General features: G+C 39.4%; 3 protein-coding genes across 10 annotated transcripts; all 3 read left to right on the top strand.

Moving 5' to 3' along the window:
- Positions 1–428: 428 nt before the first annotated feature.
- Positions 429–3,034, top strand: LOC112294943 (uncharacterized). Its single transcript, XM_024545956.3, has 4 exons — positions 429–1,063; positions 1,602–1,845; positions 2,195–2,319; positions 2,576–3,034. Exons 1-4 carry the CDS (start codon positions 632–634, stop codon positions 2,699–2,701), a joined length of 927 nt encoding a protein of 308 aa, XP_024401724.1. The 5' UTR covers positions 429–631; the 3' UTR covers positions 2,702–3,034.
- A 4,371-nt stretch (positions 3,035–7,405) lies between these two features.
- On the top strand, positions 7,406–14,341 carry LOC112295372 (uncharacterized). 5 transcript variants are annotated; one of them, XM_090244228.1, is made up of 9 exons: positions 7,409–8,030; positions 8,298–8,489; positions 8,829–9,154; positions 9,718–9,862; positions 10,250–11,034; positions 11,153–11,457; positions 11,949–12,035; positions 12,409–12,923; positions 13,447–14,341. In XM_090244228.1, the coding sequence occupies exons 3-9, from the start codon at positions 8,847–8,849 to the stop codon at positions 13,924–13,926; spliced, it is 2,625 nt and encodes an 874-aa protein (XP_090100354.1). In that variant the 5' UTR covers positions 7,409–8,030; positions 8,298–8,489; positions 8,829–8,846; the 3' UTR covers positions 13,927–14,341. The 5 variants fall into 5 exon arrangements, with proteins under 5 accessions (XP_024402644.1, XP_090100354.1, XP_024402641.1 ...); XM_024546876.3 differs by having other exon boundaries at positions 7,406–8,489; positions 8,893–9,154; XM_024546873.3 differs by having other exon boundaries at positions 7,434–8,489.
- A 5,155-nt stretch (positions 14,342–19,496) lies between these two features.
- LOC112295150 (glutamyl-tRNA(Gln) amidotransferase subunit B, chloroplastic/mitochondrial-like) lies at positions 19,497–21,856 on the top strand. 4 transcript variants are annotated; one of them, XR_016498285.1, is made up of 5 exons: positions 19,497–19,936; positions 20,115–20,272; positions 20,500–20,595; positions 20,875–21,113; positions 21,338–21,856. XR_016498285.1 is itself a non-coding variant. In XM_073540592.2 (4 exons), exons 3-4 carry the CDS (start codon positions 20,887–20,889, stop codon positions 21,350–21,352), a joined length of 186 nt encoding a protein of 61 aa, XP_073396693.1. In that variant the 5' UTR covers positions 19,947–20,272; positions 20,500–20,595; positions 20,875–20,886; the 3' UTR covers positions 21,353–21,856. The 4 variants fall into 4 exon arrangements, 1 of the variants encoding a protein (XP_073396693.1); XR_016498284.1 differs by having other exon boundaries at positions 19,498–19,940; XR_016498283.1 differs by lacking the exon at positions 19,497–19,936 and having other exon boundaries at positions 19,947–20,272.
- Positions 21,857–26,006: the final 4,150 nt, after the last annotated feature.

Raw genomic sequence — 26,006 nt, forward strand, 5'->3', positions numbered from 1 at the left:
AAAATGTAATTATAAAAAAAAAAAAAAAACTTAATACAAGTAAATAAATAAGAAAGATTTTAAAATTTTATGGGAATAAATAATTAAATTGGAATAAAAATAAATAAACTAAAGAAATAGATCAAGTGTATGGCAGATTGTGGTGGCAATAACAAAAATTGTAGTGACATAAAAAATATCCTATTTTTATTGACTTTTGTCAAATTCCAAAATGAAAATGTAGTTGGATGTCTCTTTTTTGGAACCATGACATCAAAAAATCTGAAATGCAACGCCGTGCAATGTGACCACTGTTTTTTTAATCCCTTGAATTATTTACTTTCTAGTTGTCAAATATGACCACACAAAGGAGCGATAGAAATCATCACCTCAGTCTCACTCACACACACGCACTTCCATGACCAAATTGAAGGAAGCCAAATCACACCCAAATAGGAATCACAAATAGGTAAAAACGTGGGTAGTAGTATTCTTCGAAACCTAAGTTGCTAGTGAAGATTTAGGGTTTGGGGCATTCTTTGCAACGCGGAGTAGGCTCCCTTCCCCTGTTTTCTCTTACTGGAGGCTTCTGCTGAACGTTGCAAGATAGAATTGTACTGCTCCGCCATAGCCAGCTGCTTAGCAGTCAGCCATGCTTGGGCTGGTCGCGCGGAGGGGCCGCCAAAAATCCTCTCTCGCACGCGCCCTAATCGAACATGGCGGTGCTGTGCCGCGGCTGGTGTCGAATTCGTTCGAAGAAGCTCCAAGAGCTGGTCGACATTGGACGAGCCTCGCGGGGCTGTACGAGATTGTGAAATTGCGAGGGGCTGCGGGCTTTTTGGACGCGCGGAAGGTGAGGGATGGCGCTCGCGAGTTCGTTCATGAGGCGAGGTGCGGTGGACGGAGAACTTTCACAGAGTCTCGCAAGGCTAATGTTGCCGTGGAGGCTGCGGCTGTCCCTGGTGCTTCATCATCGAAGCTGAATTTTGTGGCGTGGTACTTGCGGAACCTTGACCGGCGACCGCTCTTGACCAAGAGCTTGACGGCTGGAACTATCTACACCACCTCTGATCTTTGCTCGCAGGTTTGAGTTCTTGTCCTTTGTTTACGGGGGGAAAATTGTGTGTGGGAATTTTATACTGGTGTTCGATGATACATATTCTCTGAGTATCGCTTTGTTCTTCGTGCATTTCACGTGATAGTGATCAGTGATTGGACTTAAAGTTTCGATGATATCGATTTTTGCTTTTATTTTATTTTACTTTCGTGGGGGGGGGGGGGGTGTCCTTTTCTTCTTGTCATCTTTAAACCTCTGATCCTCAGGTTTCACCATGCGGCGTCTTTAGCCAGCAGTGCCATGGCTTCTTCACCTTCTCGTTTTCTCTTGTCCTCTTTTTAATCAAGATCATTTCTGTCTAGTTGTTTTTGCTAGGAGGTTTTGAGATTTCATTGTTATCGGTGATCTTTGATTAATCCCTTAATTTCTTTAAAAATCTGGTGAATTAAACCACTCGCTTTACTGGAGGTATGTTTGATACATGGCTACTATAGAGATTATTCGAAGACGTTATGAGAAATTTGAGATTTTCATTCGCATTTAGTTTGACGTGGATTTCGTGCAGGGTATCTCTGCACTTACTGCAGGCGATGGAGAGCCAGTAGCTTGGGATGCTATCAGGAGTGCACGAATGCTCGCCGTAGGCTTATTCATGTCTGGGCCTTTGTTGCACTTGTGGTTTGGTCGTATTGGCAAGGTGATTCCTGGTCGCGACATAATTAGCACGCTGAAAAAGCTTGTGCTAGGACAAGTGTTTTTTGGACCTGCTTTCTGTGCTGCATTTTTTGTTATCAACTCATACGCTCAAGGTGATTTACTTCTTTCAAATCTATGCCGTAATGTCATCCATTTCTCTAGCTTTAAGCGCCATGTTTCGTATTGCTACGCACCTCCTTTTTTCTTAGTATTCTGATGGAACTCTATTTTGTGTGATCGAGTAGTATCAGTTGTCTGAATTTGGAGTCATGTCAATTTATGATTAAATTGTCGGTAGTGGCATTTGTGGTGACTATCGTTTTTGCATGCCTTGCTTGTGAGCTCTACTGCACACCGATTCTATGAGAACCTCGTTTTTTCATGTTTCTCCTGCATATCGGTGATATTATCTGCCCTCACTTGTTTTGTTGCTCTCGGTCCTTTCAATTGATTTAATGCCAGGCGAGAGAGGGGCACAAATAACTACTCGGTTGCAGCGAGATTTGATACCCTGTTTAAAAAACGGGTTGATATACTGGCCTGCATGTGACTTCATCACTTATCGATATGTTCCCATCCCTCTTCAGGTGTGTCTCTGTACTGCGTCCTGCCTTTCGCGACTTGTACGATGCTTTAGGTCTTTACATTTGGTGCTGTGTCCATGTCACTGACGAGCTGGATGTAACTTGCTATTCCTGTCTGCTTACTTGCTGTGGAGTTTTCCTCAGTCTTAACTGGTTAGATGTTTTATACTCGGCGCTGTTCATAGGCGCCCGAGATACGCATTTGATTTCTCTGCTCGATATGTAACGCTTGGTGACGGTATTCTGTGCTTATCCGCAGCCACTAGTAAGCAACTCTTTCTCTTTCTTGTGGACCATCTACCTGACCTTCATGGCGGGCAAAAAGGCTGCTAAGGTGCCACTATCAACGACTGAATCGGAAACGAGCGCTATTGTGCCATTATGATGAGGACTATTATTTATATTTTCAGCAACCTTAGTCGATTGACATAAGAATCATAATCTGTTCTCGTAGCTTACATAATCCACCTCAGTGGTGCCTCACAGGAGCCTTCGTGTGCTCGTAGAGACACGAGTATGCAACCATTTTTTTGATTTGTTTTGATTAGTTAGTAAAGCAGAATCAATACAGAGCTGTCCAATGACGACATGAGAGGCAGTAGAATGACTCGAGCAGTCCTGAAGTATTTTACTACTACTGCTCGATTTGCCCCCTCTTGTATTATAGCACAGTTGCATTTTATGTCTATCCGGCTTTCATTGCGACGATTCTCTTAAACCACGTCAGTGATTACCGCCTGTTTTGTTTAACCAGATTTCCTTTCGATGAGCTTGCGGCTGCTCATAACGTGATGTTATGCTCCGATTGTAACATTACGGATTACAATCATTGTCCTCTGCTTGTTCACCCTATTACATCCGGGGCACTCGAGGGTTAAAATGTCATGCATGAAATGTCAGAGGTAAATCTCTTATCGGTCTCATTCTCTTGTTCATTACCGTGAAATTCCGGCCATTGTCAATTCTGTTCACTGTACTGGTGCGAAAAGTCTCGGAATTATTGTACTTCTGCTTCTTCAGCGAAGATTATTGGCATTGTGAATCCTCTTGTTTCAATCTTTGCAACCGCAACTATCGGGATGCTTGGGTTGCCTGACTGACATCTGTATCCCTCCATGTCAACAGTAATAACGTGTACACTATGTCTTACCGAGACGAAAGGCAGACGACGATTGTCGCGAATTACAGATTGCATTAAAGTCGTATGATGGATACGCCTCCTTGCTCTCGAAGTCGCGACTGTTCATAGCTGGCGCTGGTAGCAGTTAGCGACGTGATCCTCGTTCGTCGCGATTTCCGCGCCGCTTGTGATGATCGTATTGGCGATCTCGATGTGACCTTTGCTGGAGGAGGGGGGGTTAATGCTACGGTGTTTGCTCCCCCCCTTCATTTTTCGCTGCTCCTACATCTATGCTGAGTGTCACGAAGACCACATCTGTCTCACGTCCAGTCACAGCAGGAAAGGGCGGCGTCCCGTCTTCCTGGTCACGCACATTAACACCACTTTCTTCGAGTCAATCTTAGTCTGTACGAACCTTCATTACGCCGACGTGCCCTTCCGCAGCAACACTGCCTAACAGCTGATCCATTGCTCTCGTTTCGAAATCCTCCGCGAATCTTCCTATGACAAATTTTCGACTACTAACGTCCTTTGTATTTCTGGACACAGTGCTGCAAATAAAGCGTACGCATTACGAGATCCAGAAACTATGCTTTAATCCTAAAATGGTCGACAACGGCCGTCAGCTACCATGGTCGATGAATGGAAATTATGTATATCTACATCAATTCTTTTACTTATTCATCCATCTATTTCCCCCCTCTAATATGCCTCTTTGGGTGGGTTTCTTGTCCAGTGGGTGTGATGAGGTCTGAAATAGAGCCGAGGAAATGGATGAATGATTTAATGGATGAGATTTGTGGGGTTAATTAGGCTGCATGGAAAATAGTGTGACCGGTCCCATGGATGGGAACTTCGTTGCACACGTTACACGAATAGTTGACGGGCCTCGGCTATCAATAATGTGGTCATTGCTTTTGAATTGATATTTATGTTTGTAATATATATATATATATATATGTATATATATGCCTACGTGTATGTGACTGTAATTAATATTTGATTCATAATTGAAACCACTGTTTTTGTCTTTGAATTTGTTTTTCAAAGTAACATGGATGGACAATAATGGATAGTGTGAACCATAGACTTGAAAAAGTGTTAAATAATAAATCAGTTGTATTTTAGTTATTTGTTTCTTTCAAAGCTATTTTGGATTTGCATTGATTAAAACTTTAATCTTGTTCGTGTTTACAATTATTTTCAATTCATCACTTTCATGTCAAAGTATTGTCTAATTTGTCTAATTTGTCTAAGTAGACACAATGTTAATGTTCAAAATCCATGAAAAAAAAAGGTATGAACTGGGTCTAATTATAAAAGAATAAACACTCAAAAAATGTTAACTATGTTGAGTTACTATGGAATTATATATTCCTCAACATAACAGAATTATAAACGAGTTATCAACTAAAACAAATTGATGCACGAGTGATGCTTGAAACTACAATGATTAATCAAGAAAAATCTTATGAAACCATCATCATTGTTATTATCATTATTAATTTACTACTTTAATTTAGCTTGATTCACGTTCAAAAAGAACCACTTGTGATTTAATGATCAAGATGAAAACAAGCGAGAAAATATGTTGAAGTTGTTTATAAGATGTTTGATATTTAACTATTACAATCAATAATAAAATATAAATAAAAATATAATGTCACAATAAAAACAGAAGATACACATCTATTTTACATGAAAAATAGAAGAAAAAAAAATGGTGTCTATCCTAGACTTTTGCTGATTGGCTAAATGTTTTGTCTGTCCTTGAAGTTCATTAACTATTGATTGATGAAAATTAAATAGTTTGAAAATTTTAAGCAACTTTTTTTTATGGAATTCTTGAAAGGAAGTTTATTCTGAAATGTGTATATTAAGTTTGAATGTGCAAATGCTTGGAGTAATTTTGAATATTAATTTACCAAAAATTGCAAAACTAACTTTCTAAAATAAAGAAAAACAAATATTTTATTCATTACATTAAAATATTTATTTATTTATTGATATTAAAATATCAATATCAAAAGTTCAATACTACCAACTTCTAAAAAAAACATTATATGTTCAAAACCAATATTAATTATACTTCATTAATTTCTAAATAAATAACTGGAAAAAAAAATACATGATGTTTATAGCTGAAGCGTAATGACACTTTGTGTGATTGATTTTTTGAAGTATGAGAAATATTCGATACTTAATAATTTAAACATATAAATCTTTAGTTATGCTTAATCCAAACTACAATATAACAAATAAGTTTGGATTGTATTGGGCAATATCAGATTGCTCGGAAAAGTTTCAAAACTAGGTAGTAATAAGTTTGAATTAGAAATTATTAGATCAATGCCTTATAAATTTAATTTAAAAATAAATAAAGAAAAGGAAAATTGATGAATTGAAGGTTAAGATAAAGAATTTGTATAAAGAATAACTAGCCAAGCCTTGGTAAGCCAAGAATGTTCCCTAAAAGAATATACAAAACTTTAGTTTGATATATTACATGAAACACATTCAAATGAAAAATTTGCACAAACATAAAGCGTATTAAAAGAGTGAAGATTCATTAAAAAAAACAAATATCAAATAAAAGACAAAATTAATCAAACGAAATAAAAAATTATGGCAATTGGGTGGAGGATTACCAGAAATATATAAAATTAAATTAAAAATTAATAAATTATAATAAAATAGAATGATGGCGGCAGTGATGTAAAGGAGAGACAGCAATACTACTGAAAAAGTCTCATATATTAGATTCTTAAGATTTGATTTGTTTGTTGTACAATAACAAAGATAATAAATACTACAGCATGCGAAAATTTTAAATTATATTTATTTCCTTTAGAAGTTTTGCCTAGCTTGTTCTATATTTTAGAATAATTGTAAAGCTACATTCTACTCAGACATTTGTTTGTTTATTTATTTATCTCTCTCTCTATGTATATCCTCACACACCCATTTGAAGCCCACTTTCAATTCTTTACAAGTGGCAGATTTTATTTAAAGATTTACTCATAATTTAATGTTAAAGATGATTTCTGGGGCATGTGAATATGCAATCAATTATAATTGTTTCAAGTCATTATTGTCGTTATCAATCACTCACAGGGTGTCAAAATTTGTTACCGATTAAATATTAATATTTGTGTATGATATCGTAGGATCTTAACCACTTTCTATTTTTTTTGTAGAATGCATGTATTTATTTGGAAGATATCACATCGTTGTAGTTTAAAATACGACGGCATGAAAAAAAAAAAATTATACGATCCTTCAGTTGATAGTTAGTTAGTTAGTTAGTTAGTTAGTTAGTTAGTTTTTTTTTTTTTTTTTTTTTTAATTATCTTTTTTAAAAAAATCTTTTCCAAACACTAAACAATTTTCCTCAATTGTCCGCCTAATATGTAACCTCAAATTGCACTGTACATGTGAACCCAAAAGCATGGATGGTTTTAGAAAGCAGTAGATCCTCACCCACATGCACAAACTATTTCCAAAACCCTCGATTTCTCATACAACCTCATTTTTAAGCACCGAGGAGAATAAAAAAGGGTGATTTCGAGAGCCCACTTGTGCATTGAAGATGGATATTGCTAATACTAAATAACTCCATTGCCACCCAGAAATGACTAAACATGGAGTTGGATAAAATAAAATAGAGGGTGTTCAGCTGACAAATCGAATGATAAACGGTGAAACGGATGACACAGTTTCACACTACTGATGAATGATCCATTACAGATGAACAGTTACCATCATCCGACGACAATGGATGAATGAAGTGAGGACGAATGAAGATGAATGTGAAGAACGCTTCTTGAATGATAGTTGACAAACAGAAACATTGCAGCAAGGACAGTCGAGCAATGGAAGGAGACTGGGCGTTCGTTAGTTCGTTAGTTCGTTCGTTCACCAACGGCACTGGAAAGAGGTGCCAGTTTCTTTTCTTCTGCTTTTGGTGTTTGTGCGAAATGGTTGCGCGCTCGCTCGCTCACCAGGATGCCAAAGAAATGCCGGAGGAGGCACATCCGTGGGGCAGTATCGGCGGCAGCAAGCTAACATGGAAGGCTCCCCGCTCTCTCGCCTTCTTCGCTCAGCGTCTTAGCGAGCGCTGCAAGTGGTGCTTGAAGTGCTTGAAGCGCTGGAACCGACGCGGAAACAGTTAACGAACCTTGAGAGGGCCATGTCATCGCGGAGGAAGGAAATAACGGTAGCGCACGCGGCTGAACGAGATCGAATCGTAATAATGCTAGCTCGTTGAGAAGGCTTGGAAAATCTAAGATGCCGTGGAGGAGGCAGCAGCGTGGAGGACAACCATGGTTGAAGTTTGGAACCGAACCTTTGGTGCGAGTTGCCGGGATTTGAATTAGCGGTTTGGTTACGGTGGTTGGAGTAACAGGGAGTCGTCATCGACGGGAAGGAGTGGCAGAGTGATGATGAGCAGTGTGCGATTCGCTTCGCACTTCGGGACCACTCCCCTCACCTTGTTGCTGCCCGTTCTTTCCTTGTTATTTTTAAGACGACGCGAAGGAGGAGCTTGGTCTTGCCTCGCCTGACCTCACCGTCTTGGCTTGGAAAGGGAGGAACGGTACTGCCAGAGTTTTTCGCTGAGGTGTTGTCGGTTTGTGTCTTTTAGTTCGGTGCTGGCGGAGGTGGTCGAACTTGGCGGAGGTTTGTTGCGTAGTAGGGTTTGGCTTTGTGACACGCATGCGCTGGTGGCCTTGTTTAGCGTTGGTACTGACCTTGGAAGCTGAGTGGTGGAGTCTTGCCGAGGTTATCTTTAAGATTTAAAGATTAAGAGGCTACAAGAGCAGAGTTTAAGCGATACGAGCATTTTGGAAATCGTGGTGCGTAGGTGTTTATTTTCATGCCTCGGAGCTATGTGCGGAATTTGGCTGCGCGATTATTGGTGCCAAAATGGCGAGTGAAGAGAAACAGACATTGATGCCGAAATTGTAGGTTCAACAAGTAGTGAGTTCTTGACGTGGCTGGGCACCGCCGAGTTAAGGAGCAACCGTGCTGATGTGCGTCCGGAAGTCTGGAGGAGGTAGGGCCAGCGTTATGGACATTGTCGTGTCGGTGATAGTGTGCACTTGTTTGTTTTCGTGAGGTTTTACCCGGTGTCAGAACGTACGGTCAGAGCGAAGGGGAATAGACAGATAGACTGAATTAAAGTGCTGGGCTTGTGGAATTGGTCAGTGCATGTGTCCTGAGAGTGTGTTCTATAACAATATTATTCACCTTCTTGTCACGGTTTTTGTCGTGGTTTCTTGGAAGATGCGAGGCTTATGCGAGCGCATCGGATTCCGTTTTTGCTTTTGATTTTGTTTTTTGTTTTTATAATTCGTTATCCGTATTTGTAATTTGATCGCTGGCATGATGGTAGGTGGGAGGTAAAACTTACATGACACCAAACGGGGTTTTGAACGATGATTCGGGTTTTGGAGCAGGCGATTCTTTGCTGAGAGGGCTGGATCATCCAGTAGTTGCGAATTTAGGGAAGGGGGGTTCGGTAGAGGTTAGCGGTGAAGGGACCAAAATTAGCGGGGTTGACGACCATTTGGACACTCGCAAGATTTGCGACGGTGAAGATCGGGAAGCGGAGAATGGTGGCATCAATGTTGGAAATGGGCACGGCATGCAACCGGACGAGAAAAAGCTTGTTGTGCGTAAGCAGACGAGTCTTTTTGGCGTCTTGGAATCCTTGATGAGGTACTAGATCCCTTTTACTGAGCTGTGGTTGATTGTGCTGTCAGTGCTGAATGAGTGCGATGTCGTCGCAGTCTTTCGATCTATTTGGGAGTGCAGATAAAGCATTACGTGCATCGGGCGTTGTTATTGATCAGGGAGTGAGTGTCGACCTTTTCTTGAAGGTTCCTGTGGAATTCGTTTAGATTCGGTGCGGCAAACACCTGAAATGTCCTCCCGGGTTAGTATGTCTTCAGCAGCTGAGTAGTATCGTTAGTTTTGTATCCGTGTGTTGTCTCAATGTGGAAACGCGGCCTGTTAGTCTTTGATTGTTAGTTGTAAGTGGACGCGAATGTGCAACAGAGTTGGTTTATTTACCTTTAAGTCCGATATGGATATGCTGCACGCTTCTTGCATTGAATTCATGTCCGCCTACAGGGCTCTCTTTGGATACTGAAGTATTGTCTACGACGATCTGTTTTGATTTTCCTTTTTTTCTTTTTTTCTTCTTGGCTCGTGAAACTGGTGCTAATCAGGATTTGGCAAGACGATTCTGATATCTTCGTGTGTGGTTGTTTGTAGAGCAGTTTGGATTCTAAAGGAGATTTTATGGGTCCTTTGGATGGGTACTCTGCATCGAATCACTCGAAGGTCATCGAATCCCCGATGTGCTTTGCAATGATGCAAGAGAAGATCCGAACGCACAAGTATTCTACGTGGCGCATGTTCGTGGTATGTTGAGTGAAGGCTGTGTCGTGAAGCAGGATGTCGTCATTGCGGTCTTGGATGTCGTGTTGGAAGTTGGCGGTGGTCACATAGACCCTTTTGTTAGAGTTGTCGATTTGATATGGGAATTGTGAGAATATCAAATATGTCAAGTCGTTTTCAATGCAGGAGTGTTCACCGTTGAATATCTGTGGTCTCTTTAACTTGGCCGGAGGAAATTTGTTGTAGGCTATCCACTTGGATATGTTGGAAGTCCTGGTTAAAACGAGAAACGGTTCATGCGAGCGTGGGCTTGTGTGGGTGTATGTGCCTGTGAACGTGATTTAGAATATCCGTTGCTATGGGGGGTTTTTTCTCGGGTGAGAGGATGATGTGGTTCATTCATGTGTACAGGAAGATTTTGAACGGATATGTTGCAACGCTCTGAAGTGCAATCAGAAGCGGAGCATCATATGGGCTGCTGCCGATGATCTTCTACGACGGGGTAAGAAACGGTTGGAGCAATACGAGGGATACGGGGAGAGCTTAGTGGCATGGAGCCAGATTGACTCTAAAATCGGTGTGTCCGTGAAAGCGAAGTCGGAGAATGTGAAGGCTATGGTCTGCCAGCCCGAGAAGTCTTTGACGTCCAAAGGAGTGAGAATGACCATATCTGGCGCCGCTACTAGGTCTGCTGAAAGTAAATCACCATCTATGTGCAGGAATACCCCAGTTGGGAAGGGGAGTTGTTTGATCCAGCACCTGAAGACAGAGAAACGGGTGGATCAGACGACTGAGAGCACGGAACCTTTCCCAGGTCCAGCGGTGGGTGGTGTTTTTGAAGAGACTTCAATGCAAAAGGATGGTATAAAAGCAGATGTTAGCAGGGTAGTGCGGAACATGGAAAGCAGTGGCAGGGTTTCAGAAGGGGAACCTGGTAACGGTTCATCTGCAGTGGGTCAAACAGACCAAGACGTAGATGTAGAGGGGGGGAGAGACGTGGATTCGGCGGAGCGGCGGTCGGATTCGGTGGGCGAAGCAACGGAATCTTCAAGTTCATATGGGTCAAGTGGCAGTTCGTTGGAAGGTGAAGGGAGCCCCGACAGGGCGCTGTGGATATTCGAGGCCGAGTCAAGTTTACGCGATGGTAACGGAGCAGTCGGGTTGATGGAAGATGATGGTGTTATCACTGGCGAAAGGTACAATTTGACTTCGTGACTGGTGTAAAGTAAGTGAAAGTCTGTTGTTGCAACTTTGATGATCGGATGGTTGTGGTATCGAAATGTAAGCAAAGGAGCAATGTGGTACTGTGAACAGGGGGAAGAAAGCGCTGGACGCAGAGTGGAAGCAGACCAGGCGTGGCATTGAGTGGAGGTGTCATTGGTTGGAGCTGAAAACGCTGGCGATCCAAGCGAAACTAGCCCAATACGAGAATGTGCTGAAGAAAGCACAGAGCGAGAAGGTCTGGAAATGGGACGGAGAGGTCGGTGAAGGGTCATGCTCTCGGACGGTGCCGGTGAAGATTTTGCGAAACCATCCAATCGTTCACCGCAAACATCGGAGGAGGGCCGAGGGTGGACAAGACGTGGATCTGGGAAAGCATCCTGTGTTCTCACGATATGGTACTGGGGAGAGGCTGAGAGTGCATTTACAGTTGGATTGTGTGATTTTGTGAGTGGGCACAGAGGTTAAGCAAGTGTGTCTAGTGTGAGCGTTGTTCATGCTCAGCATGCTGATTTTGTACCATCACAACGAAGAGTTATGAAATACATTTGGACAAGTTCCGGTGCATGTGAAAATTTGTTTCGCTTCACGGGGTGTGGTGTTTGGGTAGTAGTGACACTGCGTCGATGAGGGGATGCGTTTAATTTCATGGCCGGTCCCTGAGCTCACAGCACACGTAGTGCTTGCGGAAGCTAGGGAATTTGAATGTTAGGTTTTGTAGGTGTTGCAGCTCAGTCTTTGTGTGAAGAAGCATTAAGAACTTGATTGTGGTGGGCATGAAAATAAGGTTCGAACTTAATGTAGTTACGTTTACGTTTAAGGCTGAATATTATGAGAGCTAGGAGCGGTTAGCGCATGCACTCATATATTGTGGGATCTTTTGGTGCAGAGAAAAGGAAGACCCAACGAAAATCGGACGATGGCTCAGGTCAAAAAATGGTGCATAGGGATCTAGCACAGCAGACAGACTTTGAGGGTGTGTATCTACCTCCACTTTGCATGCATTTCACATTACACTAGCCTCGTCTAGTTTATGGATATGGGACGTTAATATGATTACAATGGTTTATGCTGAAGTGTTCCATGCTGATGTGCTGCTGTATTCCGAAAGAGTAATAGCCGATAGTCTACATGAATGGCATTTAGGCAGTTGTCGTGTGAAGGTCACTGTTGGAATCTCGTCGGTGATGTTTTTGAGTGGTTTGTGGTGATTGGTGTATTTTGTTCACTGACTTATCTCTAACCTATTACGACGATGAACATGCAGCGTTACTTTGCTGGAATAGTTGGTCGATAGTTGGCTACCCTGAACTGATTTGATGTAGTTTGTTGCACACTGTCTGAACCAGAATCCACGTACGAGAGGGAGGACGTGGAATTGCAACCGGCTGCAGAAAATGCATTTGTGGGGCATGATTCCATGGAGCAGCTTCTGTGGCAAGTGGAAGCTTTGCAGGTACGCGTGAAGAAGCAAAAGCATTTACTGAGGAAAGAAGTAGCTGCACGGAAGAATAGTGCAGTTGATTGTAAGGGAGGTGGTGCCTCGAGCCTCTCACTGCGTGTGCCTCCTCCAGCCACTCAGAAAGGTAATTCGTCTGCTCAAGGACTGCCCGGTCCAAGAGGTGTGACACGTGTAGGGCCCCCATCGTCCTCTAGTGGCAGTTTGGGAAGATCTGGTTCAGGGGCTGGGCTGGCACGACGCAAGGCGGCAGACTATGACATCAGCAACATGGTGATGCCCGTGAACGTGGGTGCTACCTTTGCAGAGCAAGTACGTCACGTGGACATTGAAATACCGTTGTGGAGGGTGGTCGAAGATGCAAACCCAGCAGTGCAGCGCCTAGAAGATTCATCCAGCGATGAGGTAGGTAACGCGCGGAGGTGTTGGTTTGCTCCTACATTTATGAGGATTGTTTGGTGTGTGAACACGCTGTCACCTCTGATAGAATTTGCTGCGCACGGGATGTGTTGATTGGTTCCTTGGGGGGTTCCATGTTTTGCTTTTAGTTGTTTGGGGATGCTATGAGGTGGTGGGTAGAGTAGTGTTGAGTTTTCAGCACGTCGTCTCGTAAGTTTAGCCTTCCCCTAGTCCCATCATAGTTGGGGTAGGCTTTCGCGTGCAGACTGGACCACAGTAGCTTGGGTAAACCATGGAAGGAGTGTGTACAAGTGAATTGGTTCGAGCTCGTGGGTCTTGTGTCACATTTGATGGAAAGAATTGTGGGGATGAGGCAATGTGTAATGTATCGGTAATTTTGGGGCTAGAGTGGTTCCACACCTGTGCTGCCATGGGAGCGGGGCTTCTTGTGATTGTAAATTTGATTTATGTGTAGGTTTTGGAGGTAGAGAGTGACTGTTTGACGACTGTCGGGTTTCATTCTGAACAGGAGACGGAAGACGAGCACTATCAAAGTCGACATGCTGTGATGGAGACGCTGGAAAAGCTGCAACGGTACATGCCCCGTCTGAAGCGAAGCAGTGGCGACATTCATACTGTTGGGAAAGGGAAGTTGAAGGTGGGAAGCGGGAAGAGTGCGGTCCAGCTGGGTGGCGAAGGCGGCTGTGCGGGCTCAGCTCTTCCCATTGGTCCAGGTGGCTTATTAGCACGGTCGGCAGACAATGTCCCCAAAAGGCAGCGTTCGAATCGGAGCGTTGTTCGGAGACCACTGGCATCGTTAGCGAGATCTTCAGCTACGCAGACCAGGTCTCCAGAGAGTATGACTATGAAATCTGAAACTGTTAAGAGTGAGGTTTCAGTGAAGGTTAAGGATGCGGATCCTTCACCGGTTGGTAGTGGGAACGGAACTGTTGGCGCGGAAAGTGCCTGCACCGTGGATCGCATGGAAGAGGATTTGCAGGGAGCGTGATGCTGTGTTAGCGTGTGCTTTATCTGTGACAGAACGAGAGGTTCATCAATTTTTTGGTCAAGTAGGCCATATCACGTTTAGTTGGAGATGGTGGAGGTCGATCACCTGTATCTGTTGAAGCTTTATCTCCCCCGGAGTTTCGGCGTAGTGTACCGTGCACTTCGATACAAATGGTTCTATGCTGGTCTCGGTGCGACAAACTTGGTCGATGATGTACATACCTGTGCTAAGTTTTAGCTGGCATGTGTTGTTCTGAAATTCTTTGGCCACATCTTGCAGGACATGAGGGGCGTGATCTATTCGTAGCTTAATCTTGCATAGTGTGTTAGGATCCTGATTGATTATGTTGTAATATTGCAGCGTTGTTTCGTGGGTCTAATATTTAACCCGTACTCCTTCAGTGGTCTTGGTTTCACGTGGTGGATCTATGACTGCGATGCATCATGATGCGGCTTGTTTGTCACTGATTATATCTCACGATTGAGGAGCGGTGCTTTATGTGAGACATTGGTTCTAGTGACTGTTTCGCCTGTGTATGTAAGTTTGCCTGGAGATAGTACGATGTCGAATTGAATTTCTTCTTGGTCTGCAGCAGAGTTGGATGTGTATAGGCGCTGCCGCACCGCTTCTTGCCATTGCAAGTTATTCAGAACTAGTTCTGAACGACAATCACGTCTTCAGGGTGCAGGTTCCTATAATTGAGTGCAGCTAAAAGGTTTATCGACTTCTGTGTGCAACAGTACACTTCAATTTTGACGTATTTAACGGTACCAGCAACTATTGCATCCACGTGGGTTGCAGCACTGTGATTTTTATTTATATATTTTTTATAGTTTTACAGGTGTCACTATCACATAATTGCATCAAGTGTGATTTGGTTTCATTGCGAGAATGTTGTCAAGTCTTCCATTGCTCTTGCTAACACAAATTAATTTGCGTGTATCTCATTAATGTTAGTTCAGGAGCATCTACAACTATTTTTTTAATTGTTGTATTTCATAAACCTTTGGATGTAAATATGTTCAGTCCTATTGCCAAAAACACTAAGTGTTTTTATCATGAACAAAAAGAATTTCATGCAAAAAATGTAGAAATAATAGTAATGGGAAGTCATATTTTTATATCTAAATGGTTGTTGCTATGGGAAAGCGTTAAACTTTTGGTCTTAGCATCTAGTGCATTTCTATTGAAGAATTTAAGAATGCTTTTTAGAGAAACATTCTAGTTAGACTTTTTAACCAAGTTAGTAAAGAAGTTTCTTAAATCACTCGCAGATGTCTCTAGATTCTATCCGTTGACTTTTAGGTACTATTGTAGATTGTTATATTTTAAAGTCGTATGCATATGTTGATCAAGTCTCAATTAAATTCCCATCAGTTATAGCTTTGTTTAGATTTGGACAATTTCAGTCAATTGTCTTGTGCTAGTCAAATTCAAAATTCTTTGGTATTGTTACAGAAATTATTTTATGCTACTACAAATAAGATTATATTTGTATTGTTTTATACAAACAGTATGATTGTGGCAACGTACTGTAGAATATTCAAAATATCACTTTTAAGTCTGAATTAAAAAATTGTATGCATATTCTATGTGTTCTGAGGGGTAGGAATCCACAGTTGAGAGACAGTGAACGGTATTTTGACTCTGATCTCGAAATGCAAGGATCATGTCCCCACTCAGCAATTACGAAATACGCAAGTGGAGCGATTGTTTTGACTGTATACGATGAAATGATTCTTCATTTCAATTCATACTTCTTTTGCAAAAAAAAAAAGAAAAAATACGAAAAAAGAAAAAAGAAAATGGGACTAAGCACACACTTTTTCCCCTCTCAGCCTTGATTTTGTGACAGTTCTGATGTGGGCGAAGAGAATGTCACGAGCTACACAACTTTAAAAAGTCACAAGCGACACAACTTTACAACCTAGCAGAGTTTGCCGGAAGCAGTCATCTTACCTTTTTACTCACAGAGTACTGAAAAACACAGTGATTTCACCGTGATTTTTGTACAGATAATCAGCGTGGAATCTTAGAACACGAGCTGTGAATAGATTTCGCAAAGTCAACCGCCGATCTATAATCACTTCTTTTCAGTAACAAGACGCGGTGAAAATCGTATAACATTTCTCGCGAGATAACTCAAATTCCTAGCGTTAAGTTTTGTAGAATAGAGGTTGCAAAATGTTGCTAGGGTACAGAAGGGAGCAGTGACATGAACGATAACTCCGGTGAGATACTGCGGGGGTTAAGACATTGAAGTAACATCAGTCTCCACGCAACCAAATTTAGGGGTGATTCATCGAAAGAGGAAGCAATTGGCAGTCCTCACACAGTGATGGCAGACGGGTTCAGAAGTCGGAGCAGGAAAAAAGGGAGCATCCGAATCGAAGAGGATGGCAGAATACACGTCTATGATGGGATGAAGAGGGGAGAGAACGACAGTGCAAGAGTCATGAAGCTGGGAAGGGATCGGAATAAAAACAGACATAGTCCGTCTCCTCGGCGCTCACGGAAAAGGAAGAGAGGCTGCGAGACCCACGCAGGGATAGAGAGGGAGGGGACCGGGAGAGAAGAAAGGGGACCTGGACACACGCAGTCTGAAGGGCAATGAGATCTGGATGAGCCAATGAGAAGCTTTTTGTGTGTGTATAGACATTATGGGTGTGTGCACAGCAACTTGAGGTGTGCTTGTAGCCTCAACCATATGTGTGTATATACATATGGTGTTGGTATATAGATCTATGCAACTTGGTGAGGATTATCTTTAAAAAAGAAACTTTTTCTTTAATTTCTATTATCATATCCAATTATATAAATATTATATATACATATTGTATAAATTATTTTATCAACAACAAAAATGTTATTAGCAAATATTATACTTCTATTGTCCTCAATCTCTATTAGATGTTATAAGAATTTATAAATATTAAGAGCAAAGAATATTATTATCAAAATTTACAAAGATTAAACTTAAACATCACATATTTATTTATTTATTTATTTATTTATTTATGTTATAAAATTGTGCAAGATTTATGAATTCCAATGATAATATGTTATAGGAAGTAAGTGAAAGTACATAAGAATAAATTAAGTAAATAATTTATTTCTTAAAAATTATTTTAAAAAACTTATGAGTAGAATAATTTTTTAGGAGTTATTAGGTATGAAATTTGACTATGAAAATTTCTCTAATTGCATCTAAGGCACTACTTAAGAAACATTCTACAACTTTGATACTTGACTTGCAAGTTTTGTGGTCCATGAGGAGCTACTAAATGGCTTTTTTGATAGCTAGTAATTGTAGAGGTAAAGATAAAAACCGTTCTCAATCTTTTTGACTCTTTTCTTGTATTCTATTCATTATTCTAGACTCTACGACTCTTTGTACTTGATAAAAATGAGGTTTAGGATTTTAAAATTTCTATAAAAATAAATTTATCAAAATAAATATAATTATAAATATATTTTTAATATTATTTTAAAGTTATATATAAATATAGTTTTGTTAAAGAATATTATGTAAATTCATGTCCATGATACAACATAAGAAAAATAACATGCATATTATATATTAAATGAAGTTCTTTTGTATTTTATCAAGTATATTATTATATTAGAATAAATCTTTGAATAATAGTGCTAATACAATCATGAGTCCAAACAATTAATAAAATATAGATAATATTATAATTATTACATTACAACAATAAAACATTCAAAGAAGGAAAGAGGAAAAAAACATATAAACATGAAAATTTAAATTTAATAATCTTATAATATTATAATAATATTCTAAAATTAATTAACTTTTATGATAGTATTATTTATTTTTTATTATTCATTTTTAGTATATATTTATTTTTCTTACACATATTATTATTTATTTTTGTAATATTACAAAAATAATATATGATACATATTTTTTATGTAGAAATTTATGTCTAAAAAATCTTGTAAAAAATTAATATGTATAATATTTGATTCTTGTACAAAATACTTAAAATGTATAGTATTAAATATTGTAAGATGAATTTTAATTGATAATTTCACTTACTAATTATATTTTATGTAAAATACATATGTACATATATTAATTCTAGTGCATACATACATACATACATACATACATACATACATACATATATATATATATATATATATATATATGTGTGTGTGTGTGTATGTGTGTGTCTTATTTTACAACATATACAATAAAAATAATAATTTATTTTTGTTTGAAAATATTTTTTTAAAGTTAAATAAAAAAAAATAATACATACTCTTATTTAATTTTTTGTATAAGATTTTTAATAAAAATAAGTGCATAGGCACTTTTTAGTCTATTTATTATGCATTTAGTTATTTACTTTATGATGGTAAAAACTTCTTCACTACAATCATGAGCTAATATATATTCAAAAATAAATATGAATCATATTTATTATTTTAAAGTATTCATACATAAATAACAAGTAAAAATTATATATATAAATATATGTATATTTATGCTAATTATATTATATTATATTATATTTATACTAATTATATTATATTATATTATATTTATACTAATTATATTATATTATATTATATTTATACTAATTATATTATATTATATTATATTTATACTAATTATATTATATTATATTATATTTATACTAATTATATTATATTATATTATATTTATACTAATTATATTATGTATATATATGTATATTTATACATTATTATATATAAATACTAATTGAATGTGTGCAACTATCACAAAAAATATACGAAAAATTAATTAATTTTTACCAAGATTGAAGAAAAACCAAGAATTGTCAATATTATTAACTTCAAGGAGAAATGTTGGAGTTTTTTTTACATAAGAATAATATCAAGTATTATTATTCTTATTCTTAATAAGTATTAATATTAAGTTTTAATGATACTGTTAATGCTTAATATTAAGTATTGATTAAAAAATATTAAGTATCCGACCCCACCCCACCCGGTCTCGACCCCGCCATCCCATCCCCACCCCATAACCACCCCACCCCACCCGGTCCCCATTCCCACTCCACCCGGTCCCCACCCCATAACCACCCCACCCGGTCCCCATTCCCACTCCACCCGGTCCCCAACCCCCCCCCCCCCGTCCCCACCATCCATAGCATGTCACATTGAATGCATATATAGAAAATGAAAATCTCATGCTTGTACTTTTGAGTGATTTTAAATACATATAATAATCTACATAGTCTATTTAAATAGTACATAATTTTTATTTTTTTTATTTTTTCATTTTGCAATTAACTATACAAAGTATTTTGTGATATATATATATATATATATATATATATAGTTTTTTTCATATATTATTGAAGACCTTCAGATTTAATGTGCATTCTCGTTTAAATATTATACATGTTGCCATTCATAATAAACACACATTTTAAACCTTGAGCTTTTCCATATAATGTATTACTTACCCTAAATCACTCAAATATATGAACTTCATGGATTTATTCTTTATTTATTACTTTATATATTTCAATGAAACAACTAAATTTTCAGATGTATTCTTGTCTTGTAACATGTTGCATAATCAAGAAATTTTAAGAATAATTTGTAAAAAAAATACCATAGAAATTAAACATTACTGTTTAAAATTTTAATGATAATAACTAGTTCTTTTCATAATTACTTGATGAAAGGTTTCATAATGAAAATTAAGTATTGATTGCTTATATTTTTCTAAATTCATATGCTTAATTAAACATAGTAGATGGACAGAATTTCATTTACTTCTTTACCCTAATTTGCTCAAAGGACGCCTCAATTCCAAAATATTGACAATCCTTGTCACTGACAAGCTCTGTCATTGATATCAACACACCTGTGAGAATTGGCGGTGGCCATTGTCGTTTCGGAAAAAGCCCCAGTTCACATGGAGATATATACACTGGCAGGACGGATTGATTCACGCTTGTCTCTCGGGATCCGCCTCGAAGGCAAAGTTGGTCAGAAACTGGATCTGTTGATGCTCTGGTTTCTAGAGAAGTCGATGCAGATGGGGTTGTGTGATGTGGGTTTCACTGTGCTGTGTTCTCAAAGCTCTGAGTTTCACACCCTCCTTGCAGGTCTGAACATGGGGAGTCTCTCCCATCTTGAGACACTAATGTTCGTTTTTGCAGGTGGGTTTGATCAGGACTTGAGGCTGCTGCAGAGTGAGCTGCAGGACTGAAATGGATTGTGTTCTGCTCGGGTACCAGTAAACGGCAACATGCAGCAGGGCTTGATGCGTTTTGAGATCAACATTTCTGTCTGCCCCAAGGGGTCGAAAAATAGTTTGGTACCCAGATGTTTTTCTACGACCCCTGCCCCCGCCCCCGTGTTATGTCTCTTGCTGTTGTGCAGTTCAAGTATCGGTAGGGTTTATGATTGGCTTTAGGTCGGTCTTTCGTGAAGTGCTTATGAAAAGCAACTCGGTTATTCGCAGATCCGAGTGTCAATTTTAAGTAGGGCTAGTGTTTTACACAAGTAGAAATTGACAGCATGAATTCGTCCTCGGTGTTGCAGAATGCCATTGGATTTTAATATGACTCCCAAATTGCTCGCTTGAAGGAAGGTGACTAAATGAAGAAAGAATCGAGGCTTTAGGAAGTTTGTTCTCAGGTCTCCTCTCAATTGCTTTGTCGTTTTTTCGCCGATTTTCTGTTACACATTCTCGCTTGAATATATGGTGAAGTCTACATTATAGGTTACTTAGTTTGAGTGGGGGCTTCATTGTTTCATGCAAGGGTTTATCCTTTTCTTTTTCTTTATTTCTTTTCCTCTTTTCTTTTCTTTTCTTTTCTGTTCTTTTCGTGAATCGAGATGAGAAACAGGAGGAATAAACTACGTCAGTTTTTAGTTTACAAGGCGTTGTTACTAATTTATGTTAATGTGATCCAGAGAGGCTTCGGTATGCATACTGAAGATTACAGAAACTTTCCAAAACCAGTGATTATCTTTTCTCAGAGGTATATGGACACAACTAAGGACAACTCATCCGAGCTTCCTGTCGGGAAACGCCAGCGCTATGAGACCTTGGGCCACTCTTTGCAAGGCAAACTTGTGCTTGCCAACGACGTTGATGTAATTATTTATGAATTTAATAACTCATGCTATTCAAATTCCAAAGTACAGCAGAGGTCATTTTCGATAACCCACCATTTCTGAAATCCGTCATGCCGAAAATAGAATAGATACATAACTTACTCTTCGTCATCCGTGTAGGAAAATAATGTAGGTTTTTAAATGGAATAAAATCTTCTTCAGGTTCTTTACAAGTTTTGGTTTTGGTTTACTGTTCTATACAATATTAATGAACTTCAGATTCTTTTTGATCTCATTTAAGCTATTATTAATCTCGCAGATTACTGTAGTTTGAGCTTCACGACAAGTACTGAAAGCAGCGGCTACCCCGAGAGCGACTCTACGCCACAAGGCTCCGGACAATTCCAGACACGTCATCTTCAAAATGGTACTCTCTTGGGATTCGAGCTACATCGCCACTTCGATTGAGTTACTATGATATGTTGATGTAGAATATTGTGCTTAGTGGAGTGGGAACCACGAGTCGAGTACTAGATATAATCTCTTTGGACTCATTACGTCGTCTCAGCATTTCACAACACAATAGACTGGAAATAAGCCAGGCTGGTAATGCCGAACGCAGCTAAAATCCGCAGTCTTGGCGATAGGAACAGTGGCGGTTTTATGCTGTGGTTGCACTGAGATTGCAAAGTTGTAATTAAGAAGAACGTGGTTCTATTAATACATAATGTACCCAATGTAATACTAGTATTAAAAATAAAATACAAGTAAAATAAAAGAATAAAAAACTAAAAAGATCAAAACTCTTAAGTATATTTGAGAAGGGAGCTAGGAGCTGTGCAACAATCTGTTTTGTAATGGGAGGTACTGGTTAATGCTGAAAAGAAGCCTATCAGATGATGTTAAACTGAGAAATTCATCCTCCTGAATGGATACCAACTGATATTTCTATGTCTAATTGTACAGAACCATTGCGTTCTCTACCATTCTACAAAATTGCCAATCAACCTGCTGTACCTCTAAGATTGCTGAGAATAACATATTGATGCTTGTGAATTAAAATGGACACATGTACTTTCACTGGTCAAGCCGTGTTCTATCCTATGTGGGATACTCCTGCTAGAGTGTATGCATGCATGTGAATCATCGGAAGAAACACAAGACATTGATTAATGGCTAGAGTGAATCATTCGACCACACTCACCCTAAATAATCCAACAACCACCTAGACGAGGGCATTTCAACACTGTAACAGTTGCCGCATCTCATGGTCCGCATTCTCTGTTCCCATTCTTGATAGTATTTATCATTGAAAACAATTCTTTATTCTCAATCAAATTCGAAAATCCAACATCCTGAATCAAAAATAGATCATATTGACCCACATCAAGTTAAATATTGCAATATACTCTTTAGCAGCAGCCATCTAAATTAAAACCAGCATCAAATTCTTTCAGGGAAGTTAATGAGGAGAATAATGAAACTAGTTGTTTATTGCACTAAGCTAAGTTTAGAAATGAATGAGGGCATGCAGCTTTAATTGTTGGCCGACAGAAACACACAAATCAAGCTGAAAAGCGAGCACACTATTTTAAGTCCAGGGAATTCTGCGCCGCTCAAAACCGAGGACATGTAATTTGGGAGTAAAAAAATAGAAGCAGACTCCTTCTGTGAAGTGATGATGATGAGGAGGAGAGCAACTGTAAGTTCTCCTGGTGTTGCTCTATACGTGCACGGGGATCTGCTCAAGCCATGCCGAAAAGCTACAACTTCGAGGCCTTCCTCGATCCCTGGTGAAAGTCAATTCTAACGAGCTGACTGATTTTGGTCGGATACAACCGAATGCAAAGATTGGGAGTGTGTTTATGTAGTGCCGTAGCTCGACTGCCCCGCAACGGATGAGTGGACATGCATATACACTGCAGCAGCAGCTAACCTAGGGACTTTTTTTTTGGTTTTGCCTCATGGGGAGGTCATGACCGATGTGGTGTCCAGTTCATCCCTACGAGAATCTAGAATTCTGAAGAAATTCTGCACCCCAGCACTTGGAAAATCTACACAACCTTTTTCTTCCTGGGGATGCGTCAGAACCTCCTTGTGGTCTGGGAATAAAAAATCTCGTTGAATGAAGCTGCAGAACGATCAGGGAAAGAGTTCTGTTGTCAGCCTGCCTTGACTGCTAAGGGACGAAACGGAAAGTCTGCGAAAGGGTGGATCTCAGGTCGAATTTTGAGAGGGTGAAGCGTTTAGAAGTAGTCGGCTACAAACTGCATTTTGAAGACTCCGGGGAAAGTTTCTTGTGGGGGCAAAAGAAAATCCAAGTTGACTTAGTTTCTTGGCGAGCTACACAGGGCTGGGCAATCCAACCTTCGATTCATTCTGATCGGAGGCTCAAGAAGGCGATCGAGTGCAGATCGCCGAGCGTTAACGGATACGTGTGACTGTATTTTGCAGCACTTCAAGGGGAATTTTTATTACATGAAAGTTGCGGTACGGGACAAAAAAAAAAAAAAAAAAAAAAAAAAAAAAAATCTGCTCGCCGTCGACCGCATCAAACGGCGTCCAGCCTCCGTCTAATGATGTTGTCAACGACGCCAACTATCACACCTGACGCCTCAACCTTTGCGTCAGAGCCTGCGTCAGAGCTTGTCTCTGTCTTTCGCTCTGGAGGCTTATAGTCTCCCCATAGTTTTCCCGTTTAGGCAGAACAGTAGGACGTGAATGCAGGATTTCGAATGAGCCACAATATCTGATGAAAGGAAGGAGCCCCACAATGGCGGTTATGGAGGTTAGTGCCCGTTCAAGTTCTCATCTTCACACTCTGGCTGGCAGCTTTTCGCCAAAGCTTTTCCAGGGTCAGAATCATGTGGTTCCATCGACGCTGACAACCGCACCAAGCGGCAACGTTCTCATTCATCAACATCCGAGCCCAATCGATGGATGGACAAGAGAGAGTGTTGGATCGTTCACCGTAGGTTCAGCTCCTAGTCGGATGCATGAAACGTTGCAAGTGGATAGTTGCACAGATAACCTCGCTGACCTGCAACAGCAGTTAAACAATCCTCTTCCACGCTGTATTTCATTTTACCCCACCAACATGGTTTCGATATTTTCAGCAACCTAGCTAGTGTTGGTTAGCCAATTTGACCTCGCATCAGCGAAGCAGGTAAACAGAAAAAAACCTCAGGAAATGAAAAGACGTCGAACAAGGTGTGTGTGGAGAGGGGCACCTTTACAATGGTGTACAACCTTTGGGGGGGGGGATACTCTATTTTTTTTTCTTTTTCTGATGTCATGGAAGATCGTCTCGATTGCAGTAAAGTATCAGATTCTCGTCGTTCTACAGATCGTTTACTACCATTTGACCGAATCTGATCTCGCGAAGACCTGAACGTAGCATCCTACGAGCCCCCCCCCCTCTTTCGAATTGCATCACTGTGCAGTATTTCCACTGTTGATTCGCAAGGGGGGCTCTAGATCATGTCAGAGGCCTTCAATCTCAGAAGTAAACCAGCTTCCTTGCCGCTTGTTCTTCATCATCGATTGTCCGTCCCCGAGGCCCTTGTGTCACATGGGCTGCTCCAGCTCAGACCTGGTTTAGGGGGATTAATTAGCAGTATCTGATGTTAATCCTTCCAAAAAAACACTGCAATCTTTGGTACAAGTTATGGGGTGTGAAAGGCTGTGGCAGGATCTGAACTACTTGCAGGTGACACCAAACAATCTTTGTTTGGAACTGATTTTTTTCCAGAAAAGTGAGCGTTGTATTCTGCCAACACGGCAGTGAATTGAAGGCCTTATGGGTTTCCATTCGGGGTAATCTCCACTTAGGGAAGCACAACCAGAACCCAAAAAAGAAAAAGAGAAAAAGAAGAAAAAAAAAACCCCAAATCCGTGGACATGTTGGTCAAAAGCAAAGTGGCATTTATACATACATATATATATATATATATATATAATTAGGCTCTTGTTAGTTAAATATGCAATGCGTAGGAAAGGAAACAATATCGGTGAGTTTTTGTGTGTCTAGAGCGCTTTTCTCATGAAGTAATGGGCGGCTTTGAAATCCCTTTCTGTTAATGCTCATGTGTGCCGATTAGCAATAAGTGAAGACATAGAATAAGACTGTGATTAAATGCTTGGATAAAATCAGGAAATGGCAGTCAATATTAGTGTGGTACCAGAACCTAATAACCAACCACTTGTTCTTTTCTGCAACAAATGTGACAAATATTGCCTCTTCAAATGATTATCACTATTATTCATGTTTCAGTGCTGTCGTTTATTTTACTTTTCCTTCATTACTCCTCTTCTTACCGTCTGTGTTTTGGTTCCTACTTTACTTTTTATTGCAATATAACAATTTTAATTGTTTCTTTTAAAATTTTGATTAGTAACAACTTGTTAGAAATAAGAAAGAAATGAAAATCATTGTTTTGAATCTTCATTGACATTTTTATTCATGATTTGGGGGTCGTTGTACTCACGAGTGAAAAGTTACAAGTTTTTAATCTTTCAGTTGGCTAAAATTAAAGGCATTTCAATTTCATCAAATTAAAGGGTTTTAAAAGTTGTGACCTCTTACTTTGTTCATGTTTCCTTAAGCACAAAGATCCTACGGTTGCATGCAAAATATTTCTCTGCTTGTTGTTGTGATATATATTATTCCCTTTTTCAATTCTTTATTTAATGAGTCAAAAAATAAGTTTTTATGAGAAAATAATTGAAAACGATCGTTTCTCTGTGCAATACAGTGAAGCAAATGTATCAGAAAATGCATTAAATGTCAAGCTTTCATTGCAACAATATGTATATATATACATGCATACATATATCGAAGGATGAATTTAATGAAATTCTCATAAATTCAGTAAACGAATTGTATTAGGAAACATATAAGCAACTGCCTCCTGCTTTAAATACCCAGATCTGCATTGTTTAGAGTATTCATTCATTCATCCATTCACGAAATCATTCACAATAATTTA

Source organism: Physcomitrium patens, chromosome 18, assembly GCF_059467195.1.
Source record: "Physcomitrium patens ecotype Gransden chromosome 18, ASM5946719v1, whole genome shotgun sequence".
Taxonomy (NCBI): Eukaryota; Viridiplantae; Streptophyta; class Bryopsida; order Funariales; family Funariaceae; genus Physcomitrium; species Physcomitrium patens.

Bases quoted from the DNA above. Each gene is read 5' to 3' on its own strand.
- LOC112295150 (XM_073540592.2), top strand. From the start codon at position 20,887: ATGCATACTGAAGATTACAGAAACTTTCCAAAACCAGTGATTATCTTT.
- LOC112295372 (XM_090244228.1), top strand. From the start codon at position 8,847: ATGACACCAAACGGGGTTTTGAACGATGATTCGGGTTTTGGAGCAGGC. The intron at 12,036-12,408 runs GTGTGTATCTAC...TGTCTGAACCAG, and splicing joins ACAGCAGACAGACTTTGAGG to AATCCACGTACGAGAGGGAG. The intron at 12,924-13,446 runs GTAGGTAACGCG...CATTCTGAACAG, and splicing joins AAGATTCATCCAGCGATGAG to GAGACGGAAGACGAGCACTA.
- LOC112294943 (XM_024545956.3), top strand. From the start codon at position 632: ATGCTTGGGCTGGTCGCGCGGAGGGGCCGCCAAAAATCCTCTCTCGCA. The intron at 1,846-2,194 runs GTGATTTACTTC...ATTTAATGCCAG, and splicing joins TATCAACTCATACGCTCAAG to GCGAGAGAGGGGCACAAATA. The intron at 2,320-2,575 runs GTGTGTCTCTGT...GCTTATCCGCAG, and splicing joins ATGTTCCCATCCCTCTTCAG to CCACTAGTAAGCAACTCTTT.